Source organism: Fundulus heteroclitus, chromosome 23 (genome assembly GCF_011125445.2).
Source record: "Fundulus heteroclitus isolate FHET01 chromosome 23, MU-UCD_Fhet_4.1, whole genome shotgun sequence".
Lineage (NCBI taxonomy): Eukaryota > Metazoa > Chordata > Actinopteri > Cyprinodontiformes > Fundulidae > Fundulus > Fundulus heteroclitus.
Window position 1 is genome coordinate 25,196,039 of NC_046383.1, and position 22,962 is coordinate 25,219,000.

Sequence of the window (22,962 nt, forward strand, 5' to 3'; positions counted from 1 at the left end):
ACATAGTGAAAATAATAATACTAAACAGACTTTGGGATGTTGCTCTATATGTGTATCAGAGGAGAGTTTGGTTATATTTTAAAGAATTCAACAAAAGCAAAAATAATATTGCTTGTGTTACTTGTGCCGGTACGTTCAATTAATTAAAATAAACATTACATACTCTTCTAAGAGCATTTTGGCTCATTAATTTCTTTTTAAGCGACTTAAATCAACCTAGCAAAAGGTAAACAAGTTAAGTAAATTCTGATAAATGAAAATGATTCGATGCTGAAAACTTAGATATATGTCATTCTAAAACAAATCCATAGGAAAACATGGAAAGGCATTGCTTGTGTGTTCTTGCTTCATTCAACAACTCATTTTTCTTTTATATTTTCATAATAATAATAATAATAATACGTTTCATTTGAAAGACTTCAGATCACCCAAGGACATGGTACAAATCCAACAATCAACAATAAATCATGAAAAAAAACAACACACATTAAAATGTTTCAGTGAACAGGCAATTACAGTCACTGGGCATTATGCAGCTAACACATAGCCTAAATCATTCTGCAGCTATATAACTCAAAGACTATACTGTATGTTTAAGCCAACTCAGCTTACTATGAATGTTTCGTTCTTTCTTTTATTGTATTCCTACAATGTGTGTTTCTTTACTCTAAGTCTTCACAGGACTCTTTTTAGGCTACAGCTCATCTCTGCAAGGACCATGATCACACCAGGATGTGTGACATGGCTATGCTAAAGTCAATCCAGCAGCACTGAATAATTTAATTGATGCTTATTATAGATAGCGTCCAACTCTCCCAGATTTCACAGCCTCGCTAAGCCTGACCTGCGGCGCTGGAGAAGCACTCGTCTCTGTCACTTTGTCACGGGCAGCTTTGTTGTTCACTTCCCCAGCTTCCTCTTGTGCAATGCCTCTGAGTCACACACAAGATATTTCATTAACCATGTTGCTGAGATGTATGGCTGTAATAAGCTCTACAAGTTGAAGATGAACCATGAGCAAAGCCTTGGTACACTCACTGAGGCTGAATATTCATCAAGGACGTGATGCTAAAGTTATGGATGTTTGGAAACAAAAAGTTAATTTCCTGCTGTTTACTGTCAGCTGAATTATTTCGAATGTATTGATAGAACTGGTGCACAATAAATTTGTTCTTTTCTTTTTTATTTTTACAAAACAATGTTTCCCCTACTTTTCAGTTTGATGATGATGAGGTATGATGCTCATTAACGTGGATGGGTTTTGGGATATTAGAAATCCTGCTGCTTTAACAACCCCGAGAAATGATGGATTTTGTAAATTCTTGTACCACATGATCACGTAAATGTTCACCAGCCACATTTTCTGGAAGTATTTAAAGATATCGCAAAAACTTCCCTAGATGTCTATAAATACTTTGCAGTGCCCCTTTAAATCAAGTGATCACTAAGCACAAGAACCATGCAACCTCCATCGCTTGGATGCGCGTTTTTCTGACAATTCTGAAGTCCTTCTCCTTCTCTCCTCCGCACAGCGCTCCAAAATAGCGGTGTACGAGAAGATGTGGTCGTACATGAAATCCGCAGAGCCCTCTGTGTTTGTTAAGACCACGCCAGACGGCGTTGCCCGAGTGCGAAAGTCAAAGGGCAAGTTTGCCTTTCTCCTTGAGTCCACAATGAACGAGTACATCGAGCAGCGGAAGCCGTGCGACACCATGAAAGTGGGGGGGAACCTCGACTCCAAAGGCTACGGTGTGGCGACGCCCAAAGGCTCAGCATTAAGGTGGGTGGAATAATATAACAATATCCCCCATGTTGTTATAGTATTCCACCTACCCTGATGTCCCCCCCCTGTTGTCATTCTCTTCTCTTCTTCTTTGTTTGTGTGGACGCAGAGGTAATGGTAGTAATGTCTTTAACTGTGCTTGGATTCAAAGGTTATTTCATATTTTTTGTGTGTATAAAATTGCTGTTTTATGTTAGAAAAGATCAAATCCAGATGAGCAGGTAAAAGCTAACAATCATTTCATTACTATGTCTTTCTTACTGCTGTTTTTCCTCTCTCCTTGGATCTCTCCTTCTGTCCCGTGTGCTGTCCTACCTGACTGTTGTGTTGTCACTTTTAATTTAACAGTTCAACGGTTTTTCAATTTAGCCTTTAAAAGCTGCGCTGTCACTTGTGACGAATGTTAATTGCATGATGTTTGTTGTTGTTACTTTTTCTTCTCAATGACAAGTGTCCCCATCCCGCACACTTCAGTTTCTAAACTGCGTAACCCTTCATGCCACCTTTTTCCAAGATTCAACACTGTCTCCGCCTTATATGAGCCTTTCTTATCTCTCCATATTCCTGAAATTCTTAAACAATTTGTCCTTTTCCTAGACCATTCTGATTAACAGTAGTCTGTGCATAAGCCCCTTCTTTGACACTGGTAGTTTCACTACCATTGCTTCCTATTATGACTTATTATTATCACTTTGCATTAGATTTCTCACGGACCTGTGCATTTTCTTACAAGTTATGTTTTATCGTTTCAAGAAATGCTGTTAACCTGGCAGTTTTAAAACTGAATGAGCAAGGCCTCTTGGACAAATTGAAAAACAAATGGTGGTACGACAAGGGAGAGTGCGGCAGCGGGGGAGGTGACTCCAAGGTCAGCCTCGATGTCACCACAATCGGGTACCATAGTGCAGAGTAATCGGCAAAGCTGTTAACGAGTTACCCGAACCGAAAACCGACCCTCTCCTGGCCTAACCAACCAATCTGCCGCACTGAGGCAGAGGATAAAAATCCCCTGTCGGGTTGACCAGATGGTGTAAAGGCTCGTTTGAAAACTAAGGACCTCTTGCCTTAACCAGAGGAAAAGTATCATTTTTAGAGTTAAATGCTGAAAAACAAATGACAAGGCTTCTGGAGGTGAATGCAGCTGCCCTGCTTTTGTGAAAGGATGAAATGTGTTTATTCACCCTGACACATGTGAAGGGCAGCTCAATCAATACCAATGAGTAATAGAGATGCATTGATCAGAACTTATGAGCTCAACTTTTTCTAAAGCACCGATCTGGTTGTAACATTTTTACCTGATTCTGATTTCTCTTTAAGGCCTATTTTATATATATATAAAAATGAGTAGTGATTGTTTATATATAAGGCAGCTTCATTCTGTGTGTGTGAGAAAGCAGCCCCTTTAAAAATGGGTTTAACTACTTTAAAAGGAAGACAAAATAATTAAGGAGCTGACATTTTAACTTGGTATAAGCATCCCACAGTAGCATTTTATGCAGCTAGAACAGTTAGCATCATGTGTATTTTCCCAGAAAATTCAAATTCTTAATGCAGATTTTCAAAAGAATGTCAACCTTTTTAATAACCTGAATCTTCCATAACATAGAGTACCTGAAAGCCAAAAAATGTAAAACGGAGCAAGTATAGTGTAGTCAGCTGAGCTTTCCTGTTATCTGCTGAACGTCTTGCTCTTTCTCGTGGCCAGCATGAACCGCAGACATGTCTCGAGCTTCTTTTATGTCTGTGCTTCCTTTGACTTTATTTTAAACACCCTACTGCTACTGAAAATACTAACTTTAAGACTTCAGTCGGTAAAAGCATAGAACACCAAATAGTGTTGTTGTCAGTGAACGCACCATCCATAAGCAATATGTTTGTTGTTTTCACTGATCAGAAAAACATTGAGTTTTTGACTTTAAGCTTAAATTCATCGTATTCTGGGCACCAGCTAATCGGTGCATCTAAAGCGAGTGCTTTTGTTAGTCAAAAAAAAAAAACTGCAAATAATGTGACATTCAATTATAGACAAGACCAGCGAGGTTTCAGTAATTTTGTACAAATGCCTTTGTAGTACTTTAGGACACAGCTGTTTCCCATCAACAGCTCAGGTTCAGAGAAACCAGTTCTTTTAAGTGGAAAGTGGCTGCTAGGAAGAGGCCGACCATAAAGCAAGGGGAACAGCGGCGTCTTGAGGGGACTAAGCATTACAGGCAAACGTGAGAATTCTAATTAAAAACAACTCTTTTGTTCTTTCTAAATGAGTGACCTGATAACCTACCTGTGGTTTGATTCCCTTCCAATTGTGAACCCTCTGACCCATCAGCTCGCTCCAACCCTTCTCCAGTCGTGAATAACTTTTTTCAGCGCAGCTCCTGGTGATCCAAAGTGTGAAGCCACAACCAACTCCTGGTGGAATGAGCATCAGGTCCCATAGCTGTTTCTGTTTTCCCAGAGGACGGCTGAGACAGTATACCTTCACTGGGTAGCTCAGATTAATGACCCATGATGCTTTCAGGGAGATAATTGCCATGATTGTCGGCAAGCTTACACCGTTAGCATTAAACGTGAAGTTAGCAGACACATTTCAGCACATCTTTGATTTATTGTCTAGAAGATTCATGAATAGGATGCAATTAATATGCAATTAATATATTGAATTGCATATTCTTTGTAAGATAATCGTGGTTAAAGAATTACTTTATAAATATCTTTTGAAATACAAAATAGATTTGCTTTTGTTATTAGTGGATTCAATTGTATATGCAAATACTTGCTCTGCAACGTATATATGAATTTTAAGGTTTGCCTCAGAAATGCATTTTCTATGGAATCCCATTTATTCATGAAACCTGTCTACATGCTAAACTTTAATATTTGTTATTTCTACATCCAGTTCCATATTACACATTTTATTTTTTCAATTTTTCACAAATTTATGAAAATTTGTATATATATATATATATATATATATATATATATATATATATATATATATATATATATATATATATATATATATATAAGGGCTGTCAAACTATTAAAAAATTTTATTGTGATTAATTGCATAATGTCAATAGTTAACTCAAGATTAATTGCATATTTTATCCTTTTATTTCTGAAAGTGTAAAAGCCTATTTAGGCATTTTAATATGCAATTTTGTAATAAATGACACTAGTAAAAAACACGCTTGTACAAAATATATTTTTATTTTTCAAGCACTGTTCAGAATTGGAATGAAAACATCCTGGTGCCCTAAAATGTTATACTTTGGCCTATAATGGCTAAATCACTGATCATAACACCCTGATGTTTACACAATGTGTAAACAAATGTGTAAATACCCGTTCTCATGGCGAAATATTTTGACACTGTAACTCCAGGGTACTTTGTTTGCCAATGTGATTCAGCCTAAGTTTGTCAAATACAGAGAAAACTAATTAATAAGCATTAAATTATGGTTTATGGGTTGGGTTTCTGCAATGTTATCAGGGTGTAAAAACTCATCTTCAGAAGCAATGTCTGCTTGAAACGGTGATCTGCACCGCGTAATCTACTTTCAGCAGCTATCACCAGTTATTGCTCCGTAAACTGCAGAAAATACGGGCAGAGTCGCTCTCTCTGCCTTTACTCCCTCGCCTCCTATCTCAGGACGGGCTCCAGTGTTTAATGAGGCGGAGGGATATTTCAGCTGGTTATACTCGAAGTGTCTGTTGTGCAAGCAGGTCTCTTAATAACTCGTGTTTATCGTCACTTATTTTTTAGCCTAAATAAGTGATTTCACTTTCAGAAATAAACCCAAAAAAACGCAACCCCAACTCATAAAATTTACAAGCGACTTTAGAAAAAAAGAAGCCCAAAGTTGCATGAAATAAGCGGACTTGGCAACAGTGAGTGGGGTCTGTTTTGCTACAGTTTCTAGCGTTCTTGGAACTACGGAAAGCGCCGAGGGTAAAAGAAGGACAGTCCAGAGAGTGCTGCGGGGAAAAAAACATTTGGGAGCGGTGTGTGTGTTTTGACGCACGATTAACGGCAACAATTTTTTTGTCTCCGTTATGGTCTAACAAAGTTAACGCGTTAATAACGCTTTAAAACTGATAGCCCTAATATATATATATATATATATATATATATATATATATATATATATATATATATATATATATATATATATATATATATATATATATATATATACACGCACACACACACACAAGATTTATGTCCACCCAGTGTTTGCACTAATTCTTCACCAATATCTTGCATTGATGATGGTAGAGTCTGCCCACTGCTCAAAGCCTTCTCCAGCACATACCAAAGATTCTCAATGGGGTTAAGGTCTGGACTCTGGTGGCCAATCTATGCATGAAAATTATGTCTCATGCTCCCTGAACCACTCTTTCACAATTCTAGCCCGATGAATTCTGGATGAATATTTGAAATATGCCCGTGCCATCAGAGAAGAAAAAAACCCACTGTTGGAATAACCTGGTCATTCAGTATATTCAGGTTGCCTCTCTTCTTTCTCTGATATACCCATCACTCTGGGACAGGGTAAATCTGGACTCATCAGACCATATGACCTTCTTCCATTGGTCCATGTTCCAATCTTTATGCTTCCTAGCAAATTGAAGCCTTTTTTCCAGTTAGCCTCACTGATTAGTGGTTTTCTTAAGGCTACACAGCTGTTCAGTCCCAGTCCCTTGAGTTCCCTTTGAAATGTGCATATGAAAATGCTCTTACCTTCACTATTAAACATAGCCCAGAGTTCTACTGTTGTTTTCCTTCTATTTGATTTCACCAAATGCCAATCATGATCATTCAGGGGCTCCTGCTATCCTTCCAGTTTTTAATAATACGTTGGACAATTCTTAACCCAATTTTTGTAGTTTCTGCAATCTCCTTGCATGCCAATGATTTGACCCTTCTGAAACAGACTGATATCTTTTCCACAACCACGGGATTATATGTATATATATATATATATATATATATATATATATATATATATATATATATATATATATATATATATATACACTTAGTTTGAGACCTGCACAGTCAGTCAATCCTGAAATGTGTTAAATTTATTTGATGAATCATTGTTTACAGCCAGCAAAAAATAATGACTCCCATTCTGTATTTTGAATTTCTCCTCTTTGCAGACTTTCCTTTTTACATTTTTTTACAATTATTTTTGTAACAAATAACTAAACTTGTTTCCAACTAATTTTGGAAGACATGTTTTAATCTTTGCAACTTTTTAGGTCACGAGTCTCAAGAAGCCTCTCTGCCACATAAAGCACTTTTCATCACTCTCGTCTAATATGCTATAGGAGTCCAAGAAATGTACGATCTGTTTCATGGTGTTCTCCTCAGGGAAGATTGGAGAGGTAGACTAAACCAGCCTGGAGCGATGTATTTGGAACATCCAATCACCTGGCCCGGCACAGCTTTGAGGTTCCCGTTAGGAGACATGAAGAGATGCACAGATTTGTTTTTACCCAGCAGCACGCACATCCACTCACACACGCGCACACACACTGAGTTCCCCCTCGCCCCCAGGCCCAACACACCGCAGCCTAGATTGACTTTCAGACACAGAGCATGTTGCTGGGTAATTGCATTGTTAATCAATGTCTTCCCAAGTCAAGACAATGGTTTGGTTTCACACTCTGTTTCTCCAGATTGGCTATGAAGGATATACAGTGGTGTAATCTTCTTTCGGTGCATTATCCGTCGCATGGATGCCCCCGGGAGGGTGGGGACATTGTTTTGAGGTAGTAGTCAGGTCACTCATTTATCAATGTTGTATTTGTGCATCCAAATAACCTTTTAAATCCAATGAAGAATTTAGCTGAACTACAAATGACAAGAAATCCTGACGTGGCTCCTTTATGGGTGCTTTTATCTATTTTTTTTTTTTGTTCTTCTTCTTTCTCCCATCCTGATGATTTAGCCTCCAGACATGGCAAACAATACAGCTGGTCTTTGTCGCTCGAGGAGAAAGACGAGACGAATACCCAACTACTCTTTAGCTTCGTCCTGCAGCTCTAATCTGTAAATACACTGCTAAAGCAGAAAGGTTTACTCGGTGATAAAAAGCAACAAACATTGCAACGTAAAATTTGGCTTTCATTGTTGGGCCTCATTTACTTCCAGAATTCACTCTTGTCATTTTAGACTCATAGTCAGACATCAATATGTGGAAAGACATGAAGACTTGCGTAGCAAAGACAAAGCTCCTGACTGAATGACCTGCAGCTGAAAGCCTCTGGTTCTCCCTGCCCCCGTTTCGGTCCCGTTGATGGTCACAGACTTGCAGATCGTACTGTCAGTACCTGCTCGTCGCCCTGTTAGCAGCATCTGCCGATTACTCAAAGCGATTGGGTAGGTCCTGGCTTTAGACTAGGGGTTACACAGGTGATAGGTTGAATGCCTGCTTCTTTGTGATGTTGACAACAGCCAGGTGCCCTGCTTTATCGCTTTGTAAAGTATGTAGTAGTTTAAAAGTTGAATAACATAAAATAACATAATATAATGTTATTTATGTTATTTCCCACGTGAAGAACTCCTGTAAACCTTGCAGTATTGAAACTCAGTGAACAAGGCATCTTAGACAAGCTGAAAAACAAATGGTGGTACGATAAGGGTGAATGTGGAACCAAGGACTCTGGAAGTAAGGTCAGTCGCTGCAGGTCTTTTGTACTGATTCCAAATTGCATTTTGACGTACTGTTCATATGCAAGACAAGAACTCTTACATTTCTAGAATGCATTTTGTTTATTTTTCTACACACACCTTTCTTTTTTTTAATTTTTTTTATACTTTACAATTCCTGCCACACACTGTAACTCAGTTTTTTTTTTCGTGGCTTCGGGCACTGCTTCCCCAAGTTATTTTTTTTTTTTCTTTTATAAAATTTAAATCAGACACTTTTTTAAGCAGTATAGATAACATGACACTCTCTTTTTGTGAAAACTGTAATGATAACTCCATGGGGGAAACCAAACGAGTGCCTTTTTTTTTTAGATTCTGAATCACAGCAGTTAACATATGTTGATAAATGCTGCTTATTTTGTTCATTTCCATACTTGACATTCATGATATTTTGACCATTATGCTGCTGTTTCTATTTACCAAACTGTTAATGAAAATTTGATTTGTTTGTGTTCTTACTACTTTGCATCGAGACGCGTCTATTAGATTCTTCGGCCTCCCGCGGTGTGATGAACAAGCAAACCCTCTTATTGTGATGAGTTACACAAATTCAACCTCTCCGAGCGGCAGGAGCGCCGCAGGGCGTCCTCCAAATTTTGTGGTGACTCAGAGAACAGGCTTAGATGCGTTGTTTGAGCATTACAACAAGTCGAGGAATGTAATAAACCCACTATGTAACCCTCTGAGATCCAGACAGAGTACATGTCAATATAAGATCTTATACAACTTTGTGCTCATAGGGTTTAAACTGCAAATAGTAAAACTCTAATGAACAAATTTTTAATAAATGCATTTGGTAGGTAAGCAGCAGCAAAATGGTTTTGACATATATTGTTTTTTTGTTTTTTTTTTACCTTTTAACTAGGTTATCATTCACATGCTATCAACTTGACTGTACTGTATGACATTGTTGCCGTGAGAGTTATACGTACATGTCTCTAGGAGAATTAAAAAAAGGCAGGGATTTTTTTTTTTTTTTTTTTTTTTTTTAAGAGCTAATGACCTATGCGATACTGACCGGCTTCCTTTTATTGTTAAGAGCAGAAGCCATTTTACGTATAAGTAGCTTACAACAGGAAAAGCTCTACATTCACCAGCAGTGTAAAACACATCGGCTCCTTCTAGCAAGAATTAAGGTCCTTCTGAGTTTTTGGACATTATTATAGCATATTTCAGCCAACAAATAGAGTCTTAGCTTCTGATTATGCAGGATTTTTTATTTATTTATTTTTTGCTTAGCTGCTGAACCCAATGTTCTGTTGATAGCTTTGTCAAATAAATATGATTAGCTTTACTTTTAAATAGCTTAAAGCATAGTTTCATTTTTTTACTTTTGTTTTCTTTGTTCCACTGCAAAACTCTAAACTTTGGTATTCACTTCCCCCCAGGACAAGACAAGCGCTCTCAGCCTAAGCAATGTGGCAGGGGTCTTCTATATTCTGGTTGGAGGGCTGGGGCTGGCAATGATGGTGGCTCTGATAGAGTTCTGTTATAAATCACGACAAGAAACCAAACGGCTAAAATTGGCCAAGAACACACAGAATTTTAAGCCCGCTCCCCCGACCAACACCCAGAACTTTGCCACATACAGAGAAGGCTACAACGTTTACGGAACCGAGAGCGTTAAGATCTAGAGGTACGTGGTGCTCTTTAACTTCCAGGGGATCCCCCCCCCGTTCATCAGAAGAGATGAATCATTTAGATTTCCTGTCATGGCAGTCGGGGCGAATTACTCAGCTGTGTGTATGCTGCCAGTAAAATAGTTTATGGTCATCATGTAGTAGTGGTTCTTGAGTCACTGTAATGAGGCAGCAGAGAGAGCTGTCCCGAGAGTTCCTTCTTCCCTCAGCGTTGTCTCACAGGCACAATGCTGCTGCTGCTGCCTCGTCACATAAATATAGTTATTAAAGAAGTCTTTTTTTTGTGTCTCACACTGTTGCACAAAAATGATTCCCTGAATTTGATTCACACACAGCTTCAATCACTCAATCAGCTTGATCACTTTGTGTACCTCTGATAGCTGCTGTTTTTGGTACCGTTTATTTTTTTCTGTGAATTCACAAGGTATTAAAATTCACAAATCCCTTTATGAAAGTAATTTTTAGTTCCAAACACATTTAATCACCATTTTAATAACTTTTTTTTTGTCCTGAAGCTCTCCTTCAGTGTATGAACAAATATGCAAATTAGATGCTAACCCCAACCACCCCCCACCCCACCCAAAAAAAAGCACCCCCAGGGTTTAAAAAAGAAAATCCTGCATGTATATATATATATATATATATATATATATATATATATATATACACATATATAGCTATAGCTACCTGTTGTGTTCAGCATTAGCTTTTCCTAAGTAAGCCTTAACATAATTTTACAGATTTAAAAAAACTTTAATACTGTGATGATTTTGTGGGTTTTTTTGTATTTGATTTAGCATGCTGAGGTAAAAATGCTGTCCGCCAACTTAGGTATTCAATAGAAAACCCGGTCTCATTACTAAAACTAGGTTCACCCGCCTCCTTTGAATGTGTTCAATTTGCTAGAAAACTCCCAGAAGCATTGGAAGAGATCTGAGCAAACTAAAGCTCGGGATTTTCAGAACAGAAATGCAAATAAAATAAAATCTGCAAACGTAATTCTCTGATTGCGAACCCCACCCCCCCCCCCGACATATTGCACCCGGCCTTTCAACCAAATGCTAATATAAATGCTAATAATAAATGTCTGTGATTTGGAAGCTCTTCTCTCAGTAGAAACAGAAAGCGCATCACATGAAATGTACCGAGGACATTTTAAAGAAAAATGCAATTAGGTCTTCCAGCTAAACGCCACTGAAAAAATATCATTACAAACCAGTGGAAACCATGAAATCACTACTGTTACAACCCACTGAGTAAAGTACAGAATTACATGAGCTTTGTCTATGATTACTCTGATTTCATGGTTATTCACATTAAAAGCAGTGGTTGACATGGCAGTTGAATGCCACAAGACATTTGAAATGCAACACACATTTTTCCAATCATCTTATTACCGTGATAGATGAAATCCACAGTTACCCAGTTTTCTTTCAGAGGAGGAAACCTTTTGCATCACGTACCTTTTGCATCACGTACCCAAAACGTCTGCAGTGGTTTATTTTCACGCTGCGGTCTTTTAGCTGGTTAGAAGTACCAAGGAGTTTGTTGGAGCCAGAACACGTCGTTTACATCAAATAGTCCAACTTTTACAGCAGGTGAAGGGATTTCTCCCTGTGATTGAATTAAAGAAGTACGGCTCTGAGGAACACACTGATCAAGCCTTTTGAAGCCAACGTATTTGCAAGCGATTGATTTTTTTTTTTTTTTATAAAAAGCAAACCATCATGAGCTGTAAAAAGTTAAATGTGTTGACATCCACAAGGTGTAAATTCCCTTACATTTTGTCTATTTTAACCCAACACGCCTCACAGCACCATTCCTACCGATGTACATTTTTTCCGTAGTTTCCTAAACTCCTCCCGTCTTCGCCTCTGCTCTGTCTGTTGACACAGGTTTCCGAAACATTTCAGCCGTCCTCTACAACTGTGACTAAACATCTGTGAAAGGCACAGGACCACGGGGGTTTGTGCTTCATGGCATGATAATCTGCATTGACGACACGACTTGACTGGTCATGGGAAGAGCCGATGAGGTTCCCTCCGCCTCTCAGTGCCTTATGGAACTCTGAGTCTAAACAATGCAACTAGATCACAACGATAATGCTCTTTGCTTGAAACTCATAGAAAACAGATGAATGGTGCAGAGTTAAAAAAAAAAATATATATATATATATATATATATATATATATATATATATATATATATATATATATATAAATGCGCATGAATGAGAGAATAAAGCCATCATTTGCAACTTTAAGCACATTTTAAAGTGCCAGAAAGACGATGTATCATACATGACACATGTCTAATTGGTTTCTTGTAATCAATGTGATCAGATTACTCATCATCCTTCTGCTGCCAGATTTTCACTGGTTCAATGTGCTGAAATTATTTTATTAGATCCACTCAGTGCACTGTAGGACACTGGTTATTAGAAAATAGCTTTTTATACTGCTGTGAATCCCTCCGAATGACCATGAACTTGTTGAAGACAGAGCTGTCGCATCGGGGCAAAATGCCGCCGAGCCCCCGAAAACAAAGATGCGCGCTGTTGTTTGTTCTTCAAACTCTGGTGCTGCCGCCACCGCTGTCTTCGGAAAAGTTTGATAGGACTCAAGAAGATGAGAGTAAAGATGAGAATAACCAGGTCCTGATTCGCACTTCCAATACTGCCAAGAGTGTGTTTTGAATGACAATGATTATGTAAAGTCCGGGTAAGGAAAATATGTTTGGTATACATGCGATTTGTAAAATATAAAGGGAGGTTTGATACTCTGAAGAGTCTTTCCCTGAAGTCTAGATTCATTCAAGTCTTCTTTACATTAAAGTAAAACCAAACAAATGGGTTCTTCAGTTGTAGATTAACTGTAGTCTGGTTAAAGGCTCACAGTAAGGTTTTTTTTTTTTCTGTCAAATTGCACATTTTCCAATGAGCTGTGGTTTGCTTTCAAAATGTTTTTCTTCCATGAAAACTAAGGTGTTTAGTGATTTTACTTAGTAAATGAGAACCATATAAATACAACAACAAAAAGAAAATAGACTTTTTATAAGATTACACTGGGGCGTCTCCTGGAGCTTAGCACATTTCCATACTGCTGTATTCAATTGTGTTCTTTCATAAAGACTGTGATTCCATAGGATTTAGGAGGATATTTATCTAATCACCTAAAACTATGGCCAGATAATTTTATATGAAAAAAAAGAGACAATGTGAAGACAAACAAAGAGTAAGCCAGGAGAGATGTGTACATTCAGACAAAAGAAAATAATTTATACTATATGATGACACATTGGGTTTTCCCTTCTTATGTTATTTCTTTTTTTTTTTTTTTTTCTAAAGAATTGCATGTGTATTCGGTGAAGCTTGACGAGCTCTGCTACGCACAAACTGATCCTAGGTTAATGCTAGAAATAAAGCCCTGGTAATTCTTTTTTTTTTTTTTTACTTGTTTTTTTGTTAAGTGTCACCTCCTGCAGAAATAACCAGAAGAAAATAAACAAAATCCCCAAGCGTAGTAGTGGTTACAAAAGAGCAAAAGATGCATGCATAATTTGCTGAACCTCGTCGAAGGATGCGCTGTACAAAGAACTTTAATACATTTTTTGTAAATAAAATGTACAGAAATGGATCTGTGTCTTTGTGCTTATTTCAACCTCTTAAATAGAAAATAAATGAAGTAATTAACACCTGTGTGCTTCACAGAGGTTGGGATAGTAGGGGTTCTCACATCAGGTTAAGCACACTGCAACCTCTGTCGCAGTATCAATAGCCTGAGCGGAGCTCATACGGGTGAGCACACTAAGGGATGAGGTTGTCCTGTAATAGTCCGATATTGAGCTGTTAGTCAGTAAAAGTGTGCGTTTTGGATCAATAGAAAGCACCATCTGCCTTAATCCTGGTATCTAGCCTTGTATCCACTGATTGAGGGCTACATTGACAGCTTCATCTGACATGTGCCCTCTCTTCCCTCCTTACTCGTCATGAAAGCCTTTGTGACATGATCAATAATGTATTATAACCCCCAAATCTTATTGGCGCACCTGCGGGCTGCATGAGTTATTGCTGCATGGTAAATTTTGTGCGTAAAGGGCCTTCAAAAACTATTCGTACCCATCAAACTTTTTTTTTTTCATTTTGTTACCATACAACTACAAATGTAACTGTATTTTACTGGGACTTATGGGATAGAGTGACACAAAGTAGCGAAAAGCTGTGAAGTTGAAGGAAAATTATCCATGGTTTTCACATTATTTTTGCAAATAAAATATTCAGAAGTTGATTTGTAAGAAGCCCCTTTTACTCAGATTACCCCAAATTAATTTGTATATTCCACCAGCTAGTCTTTTGAGCTGGATCTCTACCAGATTTGCACAGGCAGAGATCTAAACTTGTTCCAAATCTATATTACCAAATAGCTCAATCTTAGATTAATTGGATGGTGAGTCTAATCTTCAATTGTCCTGTCTTGTATCAGACTGGATTTTGGTCTGGATTTTGATTCGACCATTCTATCCCATTTATATGATATGTAGCCAGATGGTCTGCCTTGGATTTAACTTATTTTGTCTTCCCATCAACTCTGACTAGCTGTTCTATCCCTGAAGAAATGTGTTCCCCAAACAGGATGATGCTGCTGCAATGTTTCACAATGGATATGGTATGTTCATGGTCGTTGTCTGTGTTAGTTTTCCTCTGCACAGTTGTTTTGCATTGAGGTAAAATAATCTCAACAGACCAAAGCACCTTCTTCAACGTACTTGCTGAGTCTTCTGCATGACCTGTGGCACAGTGTAAAGTCTTTTAATGTCTTTCTTACAAGAATGGCTTTTTGGCCATTCTACCATACAGGCTAGATTTGTGTAGGGCACAAAGACTTGTTGTCTTTTCAGTAATTTATCATACTTAAGTTGTGGATCGTTCCAGCTGGATGACAGATTGAACAGCACTCTATGTGAGGTTTAAAGCTTGAGGTGTCATTCTTTAACCTAAACTGCTTTAAATTTCTCCACAACTTTATCAAAAATAAAGTACCGTTTTCCTTCCATGTTAATTTGAACTGGTCTATCACTAAGCTCCCATTAAAATAAATTCTAAACTATGACTGTGACGTCACAAAATAAGGACAAGTTCAAGAGGTATTGAGGTATTTAGCAATGCACTGCAGCCAGAGAGAAGCTTTTTGATCCTTTTGATTATCCCCAAATTTTGTGTAATACAATCAACCTGTGCTACGCTGCAAAGTTTATTCACGCCTTGTCGGTGATTTCATGGTTTGCCATTGTTAGTCAAATGAAAACCTTCTTCCAGAAATCCAGTATACCAAAGCTCCAATCACAAATCCACCAAGCCTGGCAAACACAATGTTCCTTTTTTTTTTTTTCTTTGGAAGCTGTTGCTGTGATTCAGGACTCATTCACCGCCGTACCACTCCTGTGGAACCAGGATATTGCTTTTTTTTTTTTGTTCTTTCATTTGCTTCACCGCTTCTCCTTTCCTTTTTATGGCTTTTTCTTTTAACCCTCTGCTCTGCCTGGACCGCCACCAGCTAGGAGTAACACAGTGGGGCATGGGCAGCGGTGTTCACAGCTGCAAACACACAAGGCTCATGAGACGGTTCTCTGGACCTTGTTTGCTCACCTGTCAATGATGGCAATAACTACCGTGGACTCTATCCTGGAAGAATGAGGTCAAAGAAAGAGTAAAACAGCTATTTGGGTGAATTGTCCTATCCAGGAAGCAAAACAGAATGAAAGAGGTGAACGATATGTTAACTTAATCACCAAGGTGCTTTTTTTTCTCTGACCAGAGGGCAGATAATCATAACACACTTTGAACTGTGCAGGTAGAGGCTGGCTTCTGGTGTTTGCTGCCTCTATGGGGCAGTGGCAGTGAAACTGATCTAACATGGGTTCAGTCGCAGGTCAGCAGAGGGTCAAATATTTCTAAGAGTTGAAGAAGGGGAAGACAAAAGGCTACAGAAAGAGCTAGCCAAGGAGAGATGGTTTGATTACTTCTGCAGGGGGGGAAAAAACTCCCTATTGGACAGCTACCTCGCTTTGCTGCACACTGCAGCCGTTCACCTTATCTTTCTCCTCTCAAGGACAGAATAAATAAATCAGATTCCAAGTCGTTCGTTCCAATTTCCTCCTTTCTCCACTTTAGCTCTTCAGCTATTTTCAAGTGCACCTGAACAGACGTGCACTTGACAGCTTCGGCTGACATTTAACAGCCTTCAGAGCATATGTTCCATTATTTAGGAAAATAGTTTGGATTCACTGGAATAAATAGTGCTCAACAGAGTGCAACTGCGTCAGCGCTTTATTCCCGACATCAAAAAATCTCTCACTGGATTTCATTAGGGCCTTCTGAAGAACTTTTTATTGAATTTATAGACAAGAGATGTTGCGCGGGATAACACTTATGGATCATGTGTGAAGCCTCAGGGGCACGACTTGTAAATGACATTAAAAGAATATTAGCAGAGGAACTGCACGGCGCTGAGTGATTTACACCAGCTGCAGCGCACAAGTCATTTTGAATGCATCGCTTTGCATAAAAGTGTTTGCAATTTTTTTTTTGCAAATATGATTTTCGCGTTATGCAAAACATCTCTTCTGCAGACAGCGGAGGACTTCATCTGTTACTCACGCAAACAGTAATGGGAAATCCAGAAAGTGTTTGATTGAATCAGGGCAGTCAGGACCTGTGATACAACTCGGCACAAAGTTGCGATCACTGGCAACAGTTGTGTCGGCTCTAGCACCAACTGTGACAGCTGCTCTTATTGGGATTCTGCACATTTGGTAATCATGGTCTGCAACTAAGAACCAACCTAGGAATGAGTGCTTGCTTGTTATAAGATGTGCAGTATTGACCTGAAAAAGACCAACAAAGAGAATAAAGGCTCAGATGGGACAGACAAATGCTGCTTAAGATTATACAATCTATAAGTAACAAACATAAAAAGGTATTATACCTTTTAGTAGCAGGCATCAGTTGTTCTTTAATGATTGCTTCACAAGTTCTTGGTCATAAAATATCAAAACCCAGTCAAACATTTCAAAACCACATATAAAAAACGTAACCATATTTGATAGTTTCTAGTGCTACAGTTGTATGTAATAAAAGATGATTATACACTTGAGATTGACGGATGTCAGAGTAAACAACAGATTATTGAAGGCTAAAATACGATGAAAAAGATCAATATCGTTTGTAACTTATCATTTGAATCCTTTATTTCTTGTACTTTTGATGAGATGGACTTATAGATAATGTAAACCAACGAGTGTCTCAAAAAATTGTACTGTATTGTGCAAAAGTTCAAAGAAGGTTGAGAGGAAGGAAAAAGTATGGCAGGAGCAACTGGAATGACGGCAGGTTTGAGAGGACTGTCAAGCAAAATGCATTCAGGAGTTTGGAGAAGCTTCTCAAGAAATAATCTGAAGCTGGAGTCAGCGCACCAAGAGCTATTCTGACCAGACCAGCACATCCTACACGTGGGCTACAAAAAAAAAGTAAAAAGTAAAGTTTGCATTTTTTTGGAGATAATAAATGGTTCCGTAGCCTGTAGGAAGAGTGGATGGGCACAGAATCCAGTGTGAAGTTTCCTGTCCAGTCAGAAATGAATGGTTAGCCATGTTCTCTGCTGGGTTTGGTCCTCTAGGTTTTTTGAAGTCCAGTCAATGCTGCAACCTACCAGGAAACCTTTAGAGCCCATCATGCTTCCTTTTGCTGACAAGCCTTAGGGAGATGCTGATTCCGATTTCCAGCAGAACTCGGCACCTATCCACACTGCCAACGATACCAATGACGTGGTTCAATGACCATGGTGTTACTGTACTTGATTGGGAAGCAAACTCCCCTGAACTGAACACCAGAGAACCTCTGGAGTGGGGAACCACAAAGTGATCGCCTCCATGCCACGCCACGTCACATTGATGCTGTAATTCATGCAAGAGGAGGCCCAACCAAGCATTAAGTGCAAAGAAATTAACATTGAGAACATTTGAGAGGCCTTACATTTCTGTTTAATACATACTTTTTTTATTGGTGCAATGTAACATTCTAATTTCCAGAGACATTGAATATTGGGTTTACATTCTCAGTGACCCATAATCTTCAAAAAATAAATAAAGGCTAGAAATGTGTCACGTTAGGTCTGATGAATTTCTGTAAGATGTAAGTTTCATTTTCTTAATTGAGTAACAAAGAATACTGAACAAGAGTCTAAATTTTCAAGCTATACATCTGTTTGTCGTGTACTGTGTTGTGAAAAGACCAAAGTACAATATGGATGCAAGAAGGCTTACATAATAATTGTTTTTAATTGAACTTTATTGATCTCACAAACAGAAATTCACTTCTGCATCTTAACCCATCCCCTTTGGGAGCAGTGGGCTGCCACTGTGCAGCGCCTGGGGAGCAATCAGGGTTAAGGGTTTTGCTCAGGGACCCAGAGTGCAGGCTGTGGGGATCGAACCAGGTACTTGCATCCTTCTCAGAGCACAAGCGCACTGCTCTGCTCTAACCACTAGGCCACCACTCTCCTGAGAAATGGTTCAATAAGGAGAGAAAGCAAATCTGCAAAAAAACTAGTAGCATCAGAGAAAAGACAACAGCTGAAAACCCAGTGAAAGACATGGAGGGAAAAAAGAATTCAGCAAGGAGCGGTTCAAAGCAGGGAGTTTAAATACTGGGACAGTGATAACCAGGGTAGGGACAGGTGAGATGGATTAACTGAATGTGGATCAGCTGTAGAGGAGCGAAGCAATGCAAGAGCTGTGTTGCGAAATGGCAAGACACAAAAAAAAAAAACCAATGAGGTAAACATTAACAGGGGTGAAGATGAGTATTCAGCACAGCCACTATGAAATACATGGAAAATAAGATGAAGCTACTCAGACAAGGTATTAAAGGAATAACAAAACCATAATAGTAACCAGTTAAACTGATTAAAACAGCAACTACAACTATACAAATGGAGCAATTGGTACAAAATCAACAGTGTAGTTAGTTCACGTACACATTTTTAACCCGATCAAGCATTATTGATATTGTTAAGTCTCAGCTCAAATTTAGACATGAGTTCATCGACATTTAGGCTGCACAGTAGCTCATCCATTCATGGGTGTGTCCAGGATTTCCTCCTTTATAAGATAAGAGATAAGATATCATATTAAATTCCTTTATTGTCTTAAAATGGGAAAATTCAGGCGTGGCAGTGGCAAAGACGTTGACAGAGTTACACTTAATTAATAGTATTAAAAAAAACAGGCTAATCTAATTTAAAGTTAGTTCTAAAGCAACAGAGGACAAGCTTTATCAGAACCACCAAAAATTAAAGTAAAAATATCAGAGTAAATATTACACACTGATTTATCATATGGCAAACTCTGTGGGGAAAAAAGAATAAATATTCAAGTTAAACGGTGGAAAAATTCAAGCATATAGAATGTGAGATAAAATGCAATATGCATGATAGTACGGCAGCATCTTGAAGTGGCTAAGGAGAGTACAAGTGTATCTTAGTATCCGAGAGACAGTGTAAATAATTCATGATCGGATCAGAACCCATGCAACCATTAGCATGTTTGTAAACAGTTATTGACTTTGTTGTGAGCAGCAGAGATCATAAAGTCTAACAGCAGCTGGGAGGAACGACCCGCAGAAGCGCTCCTTTGACTATCTGGGAAGCAGCAGTCTGTCACTAAAAGCTCTCCAGCTCTGCAACAGCTCCAAGCATGGAGTGGGAGGCATTGTCCATCTGTGACGTTATTTTTCTTACAGTCCTTTTGTCTCCCACCACCTGCACTTGGTCCAGAGGGCATCCCAGGACAGAGCTGGCCTTCCTATTGAGGTTATTCAGCCACTTCCTCTCAGCTGCAAACAAGCTGCTGCTCCAACAAACAACGACATAGAAGAAGGCTGATGCCACCACAGAGTCAAAGAAGCTCTTCAGGAGCGCCTTGTGCAGTCCAAAAGACCTCAACCTCCTCACCAGATAGAATCTACTCTGACCCTTCCTGTAAAGAGCATTCGTGTTGCAACTCCAGTCCAGTTAATTGTTCAGGTGAACACCAAGGTACTTTTCAGAGTCCACTATCTCAACGTCAGTTTCCTGGATGTTAACCGGTATCACAGGGGTGGGTCTTTGCCTGAGAAAGTCCACCATCAGCGGCTTTATTTTTTCCAGCATTCAACCTGAGATGGTTCTGCTGGCACCAGTCTACAAAGCTCTCTATCCGCTGTCTGTGCTCTGACTCTTCCTCATCCATGATGAGACCGACTGTGGCAGAGTCATCAGGAAACCCATGAAGGTGGCAACCTGGTGAGCAGATGGAGAAGTCTGCGGTGTAGAAGGGGAACGGAAACGGTGCCAGCACAGTTCCCATGCTGCAATAATACAGAATTATGCTAGAAAGAATTGGATAAATGAATTAGTTCGATGAATTGTACATGTAACTGTGAATTGAGGCTCTTGGCGTGTTCTGGGAAAGTTATCTTCATGTCGGAAAATAGTTTAGATGTATTTGTGTTCCTAATAAAAGCTTGAAGAAAGCAGAACCAAACTAACCAATATTCAATTCAATTCAATTCAATTCAATTTTATTTATATAGCGCCAAATCATGAAACATGTCATCTCAAGGCACTTTACAAAGTCAAGTTCAATCATATTATACAGATTGGGTCAGATTATACAGATTGGTCAAAAATGTCCTATATAAGGAAACCAGTTGATTGCATCAAAGTCCCGACAAGCAGCATTCACTCCTGGAGAAGCGTAGAGCCACAGGAAGAGTCGTCTGCATTGTACATGGCTTTGCTGCAATCCCTCATACCAATATGTTTTTTTTTTATTTCTATGATTCTCATGTTTCCTCAACATTATCACAACATCTAAATGTAGGCATCACATGGGTCTATGGACAGACATGCATAGACAAGCTTTCTCTGTAGAGTCAGGAAAAATAACACTGAATCATAAAGAAGATTTTCTGTAATCTCACAACATGCCATGCTGCCGTCTTGTTTTCATCAGCATGATACCTCGGGTCATGGCACACATCATTCGGTTTCTAAATTAAAAGTTGTACTTAGGGAGATTTTACAACAGATGTTCAAACTATTGCAGGAATCATAAAGTAACCTGCGGCTGTAGTGCATTATTGATTGGTGAAGCTCTGTCGAGTAAAGGGCTCCTCTTCAACTACAACTGAATTTCACTGAAATTATACTGTTGTGTTAATGCTGGTAAAAACCTTCTGTGGGTAACAAGGCGTTAGACTGTTATCACCCCAGTAATATCTTGTATAATAAAACAATATCAAAGTTAACCTCTATAAATAAGGGTTTTACTTGAAGCTGACACAAAGCCCTTTACCGGCTTCCTTGGTACAGTGGACGACGAAGAGGAACGCTTTTACCGATGTAAAGCATTGGTTCCTGTCCTTTGAATCTTTGCTGGCCAGGTGTGCCATATATTGGGCTGAAAGGTCGCTGTCCGTGCCCACCTACCCTCAGTAGCTCTCAGGAATCATGTCTTGTTTTAGTGTTGAAAGGATTAATTGTTCTATTCAAAAACACATCTGTGATGATTTTAGATTTTAATTATTTAAATCCTCAAGTCAGGGTTACACCTACTATATTGTTGATTTTTAAGGGCTTGGCTGGTTAAGACAGGGTCATGCACTCCAACAAAAAAAAAAAAAAAAAAAAAACGCAGCTCCAAATTAAATACATTTCTTCATTTGGTAACAAGAAATTGAATTAAGTTAATCCATCTTAATTTATTTAGTTTATATGTTAAGTTAAACCATGAATGGTAAATGAAACCATCACAAATAAAGTATTTGGGTAAACTTAATTCAATTACTTGTTACCAGTTGACGCAATTCTTTTGAGTTTGAGCCGCAACGTCCGACCTTTCCTGGATACAAGCAGCTGTGTAATAGAAAAAAAACATACCGTGTTGTAAAGCTTTGTGAAGATGACTTTTTGAGGGATGGAGTTGTGTTAAAATGACACAAATTCTTTAAAAAAAATGTCATCTGTATCGTAACTCTTCTGTCAAATGCTCACTGTTTTCTATGGCGCAGAAAAGATCTTTTCACAATAGGAAAGATCTTTTCCTATTGTGTAACAATAGGAAAAGATCGCTACCCAGTCTCTTCTCCAAACTAAATTAACCCTGTCAACTGGCATCTTCTAATCCCACATTTTAGAAAAATATGAAATAGAATTAAACTTATTTTTTTTGAAAAGGTCACTATGATTTTATGTGGAGTCCTGATATTCAACAGGCGTTGTATATATATTGTATGTTTGTTCCACATTTTCAGCAGGTTGCCAACACCACCAGGGTGGTTGTTGAAAAATAAATGAAACAGGGTATCAACCCTCTCATCAGGTGATCAACAAGGTGGATCCTTCCTCAAACACACCGTGGAGGTCGCAGCATGGATCGGGTAACGTGGATGAAAAACTGCGAGCGCCTCTTCCTGCAGGGCGCTGTTAGCTTCATGCTAAATCCCTCCTTTGATGAGTCCCTCTGTTCTGGGAGTAAGCGTAACTTCTGGACAACAGTGAAATGTGGGTGAGCTTTGGAGCGTGTTGGATTGATTTACACTTGCTTTGATTGCTCATGTGTGTAGTTTTGTACTTTCACTTTACATGTGGGGTACAGAGAGAGAGAGAGAGAGAGAGAGAGAGAGAGAGAGAGGCGCTGCGGAGATTTGCAGCGTTGGATCAGAGAGATCAGAAGAAAAAAAAAACAGGGAGGGGCCGATGGTCTGCAGAGCTTTGTTAATAGCT

General features: G+C 38.8%; 1 protein-coding gene across 1 annotated transcript in view; it reads left to right on the forward strand.

The window, feature by feature from the left end:
• Positions 1–13,776, forward strand: part of LOC105925698 (glutamate receptor, ionotropic, AMPA 3b) — an 84,370-nt gene extending 70,594 nt beyond the window's left edge. Inside the window, exons 13-16 of the mRNA XM_036127696.1 lie at positions 1,533–1,780; positions 2,537–2,651; positions 9,890–10,137; positions 12,037–13,776. Of these exons, the coding sequence (XP_035983589.1) occupies positions 1,533–1,780; positions 2,537–2,651; positions 9,890–10,135 (609 nt within the window). The 3' untranslated portion in view covers positions 10,136–10,137; positions 12,037–13,776. The remainder of the gene's footprint in view (positions 1–1,532; positions 1,781–2,536; positions 2,652–9,889; positions 10,138–12,036) is intronic.
• Positions 13,777–22,962: the final 9,186 nt, after the last annotated feature.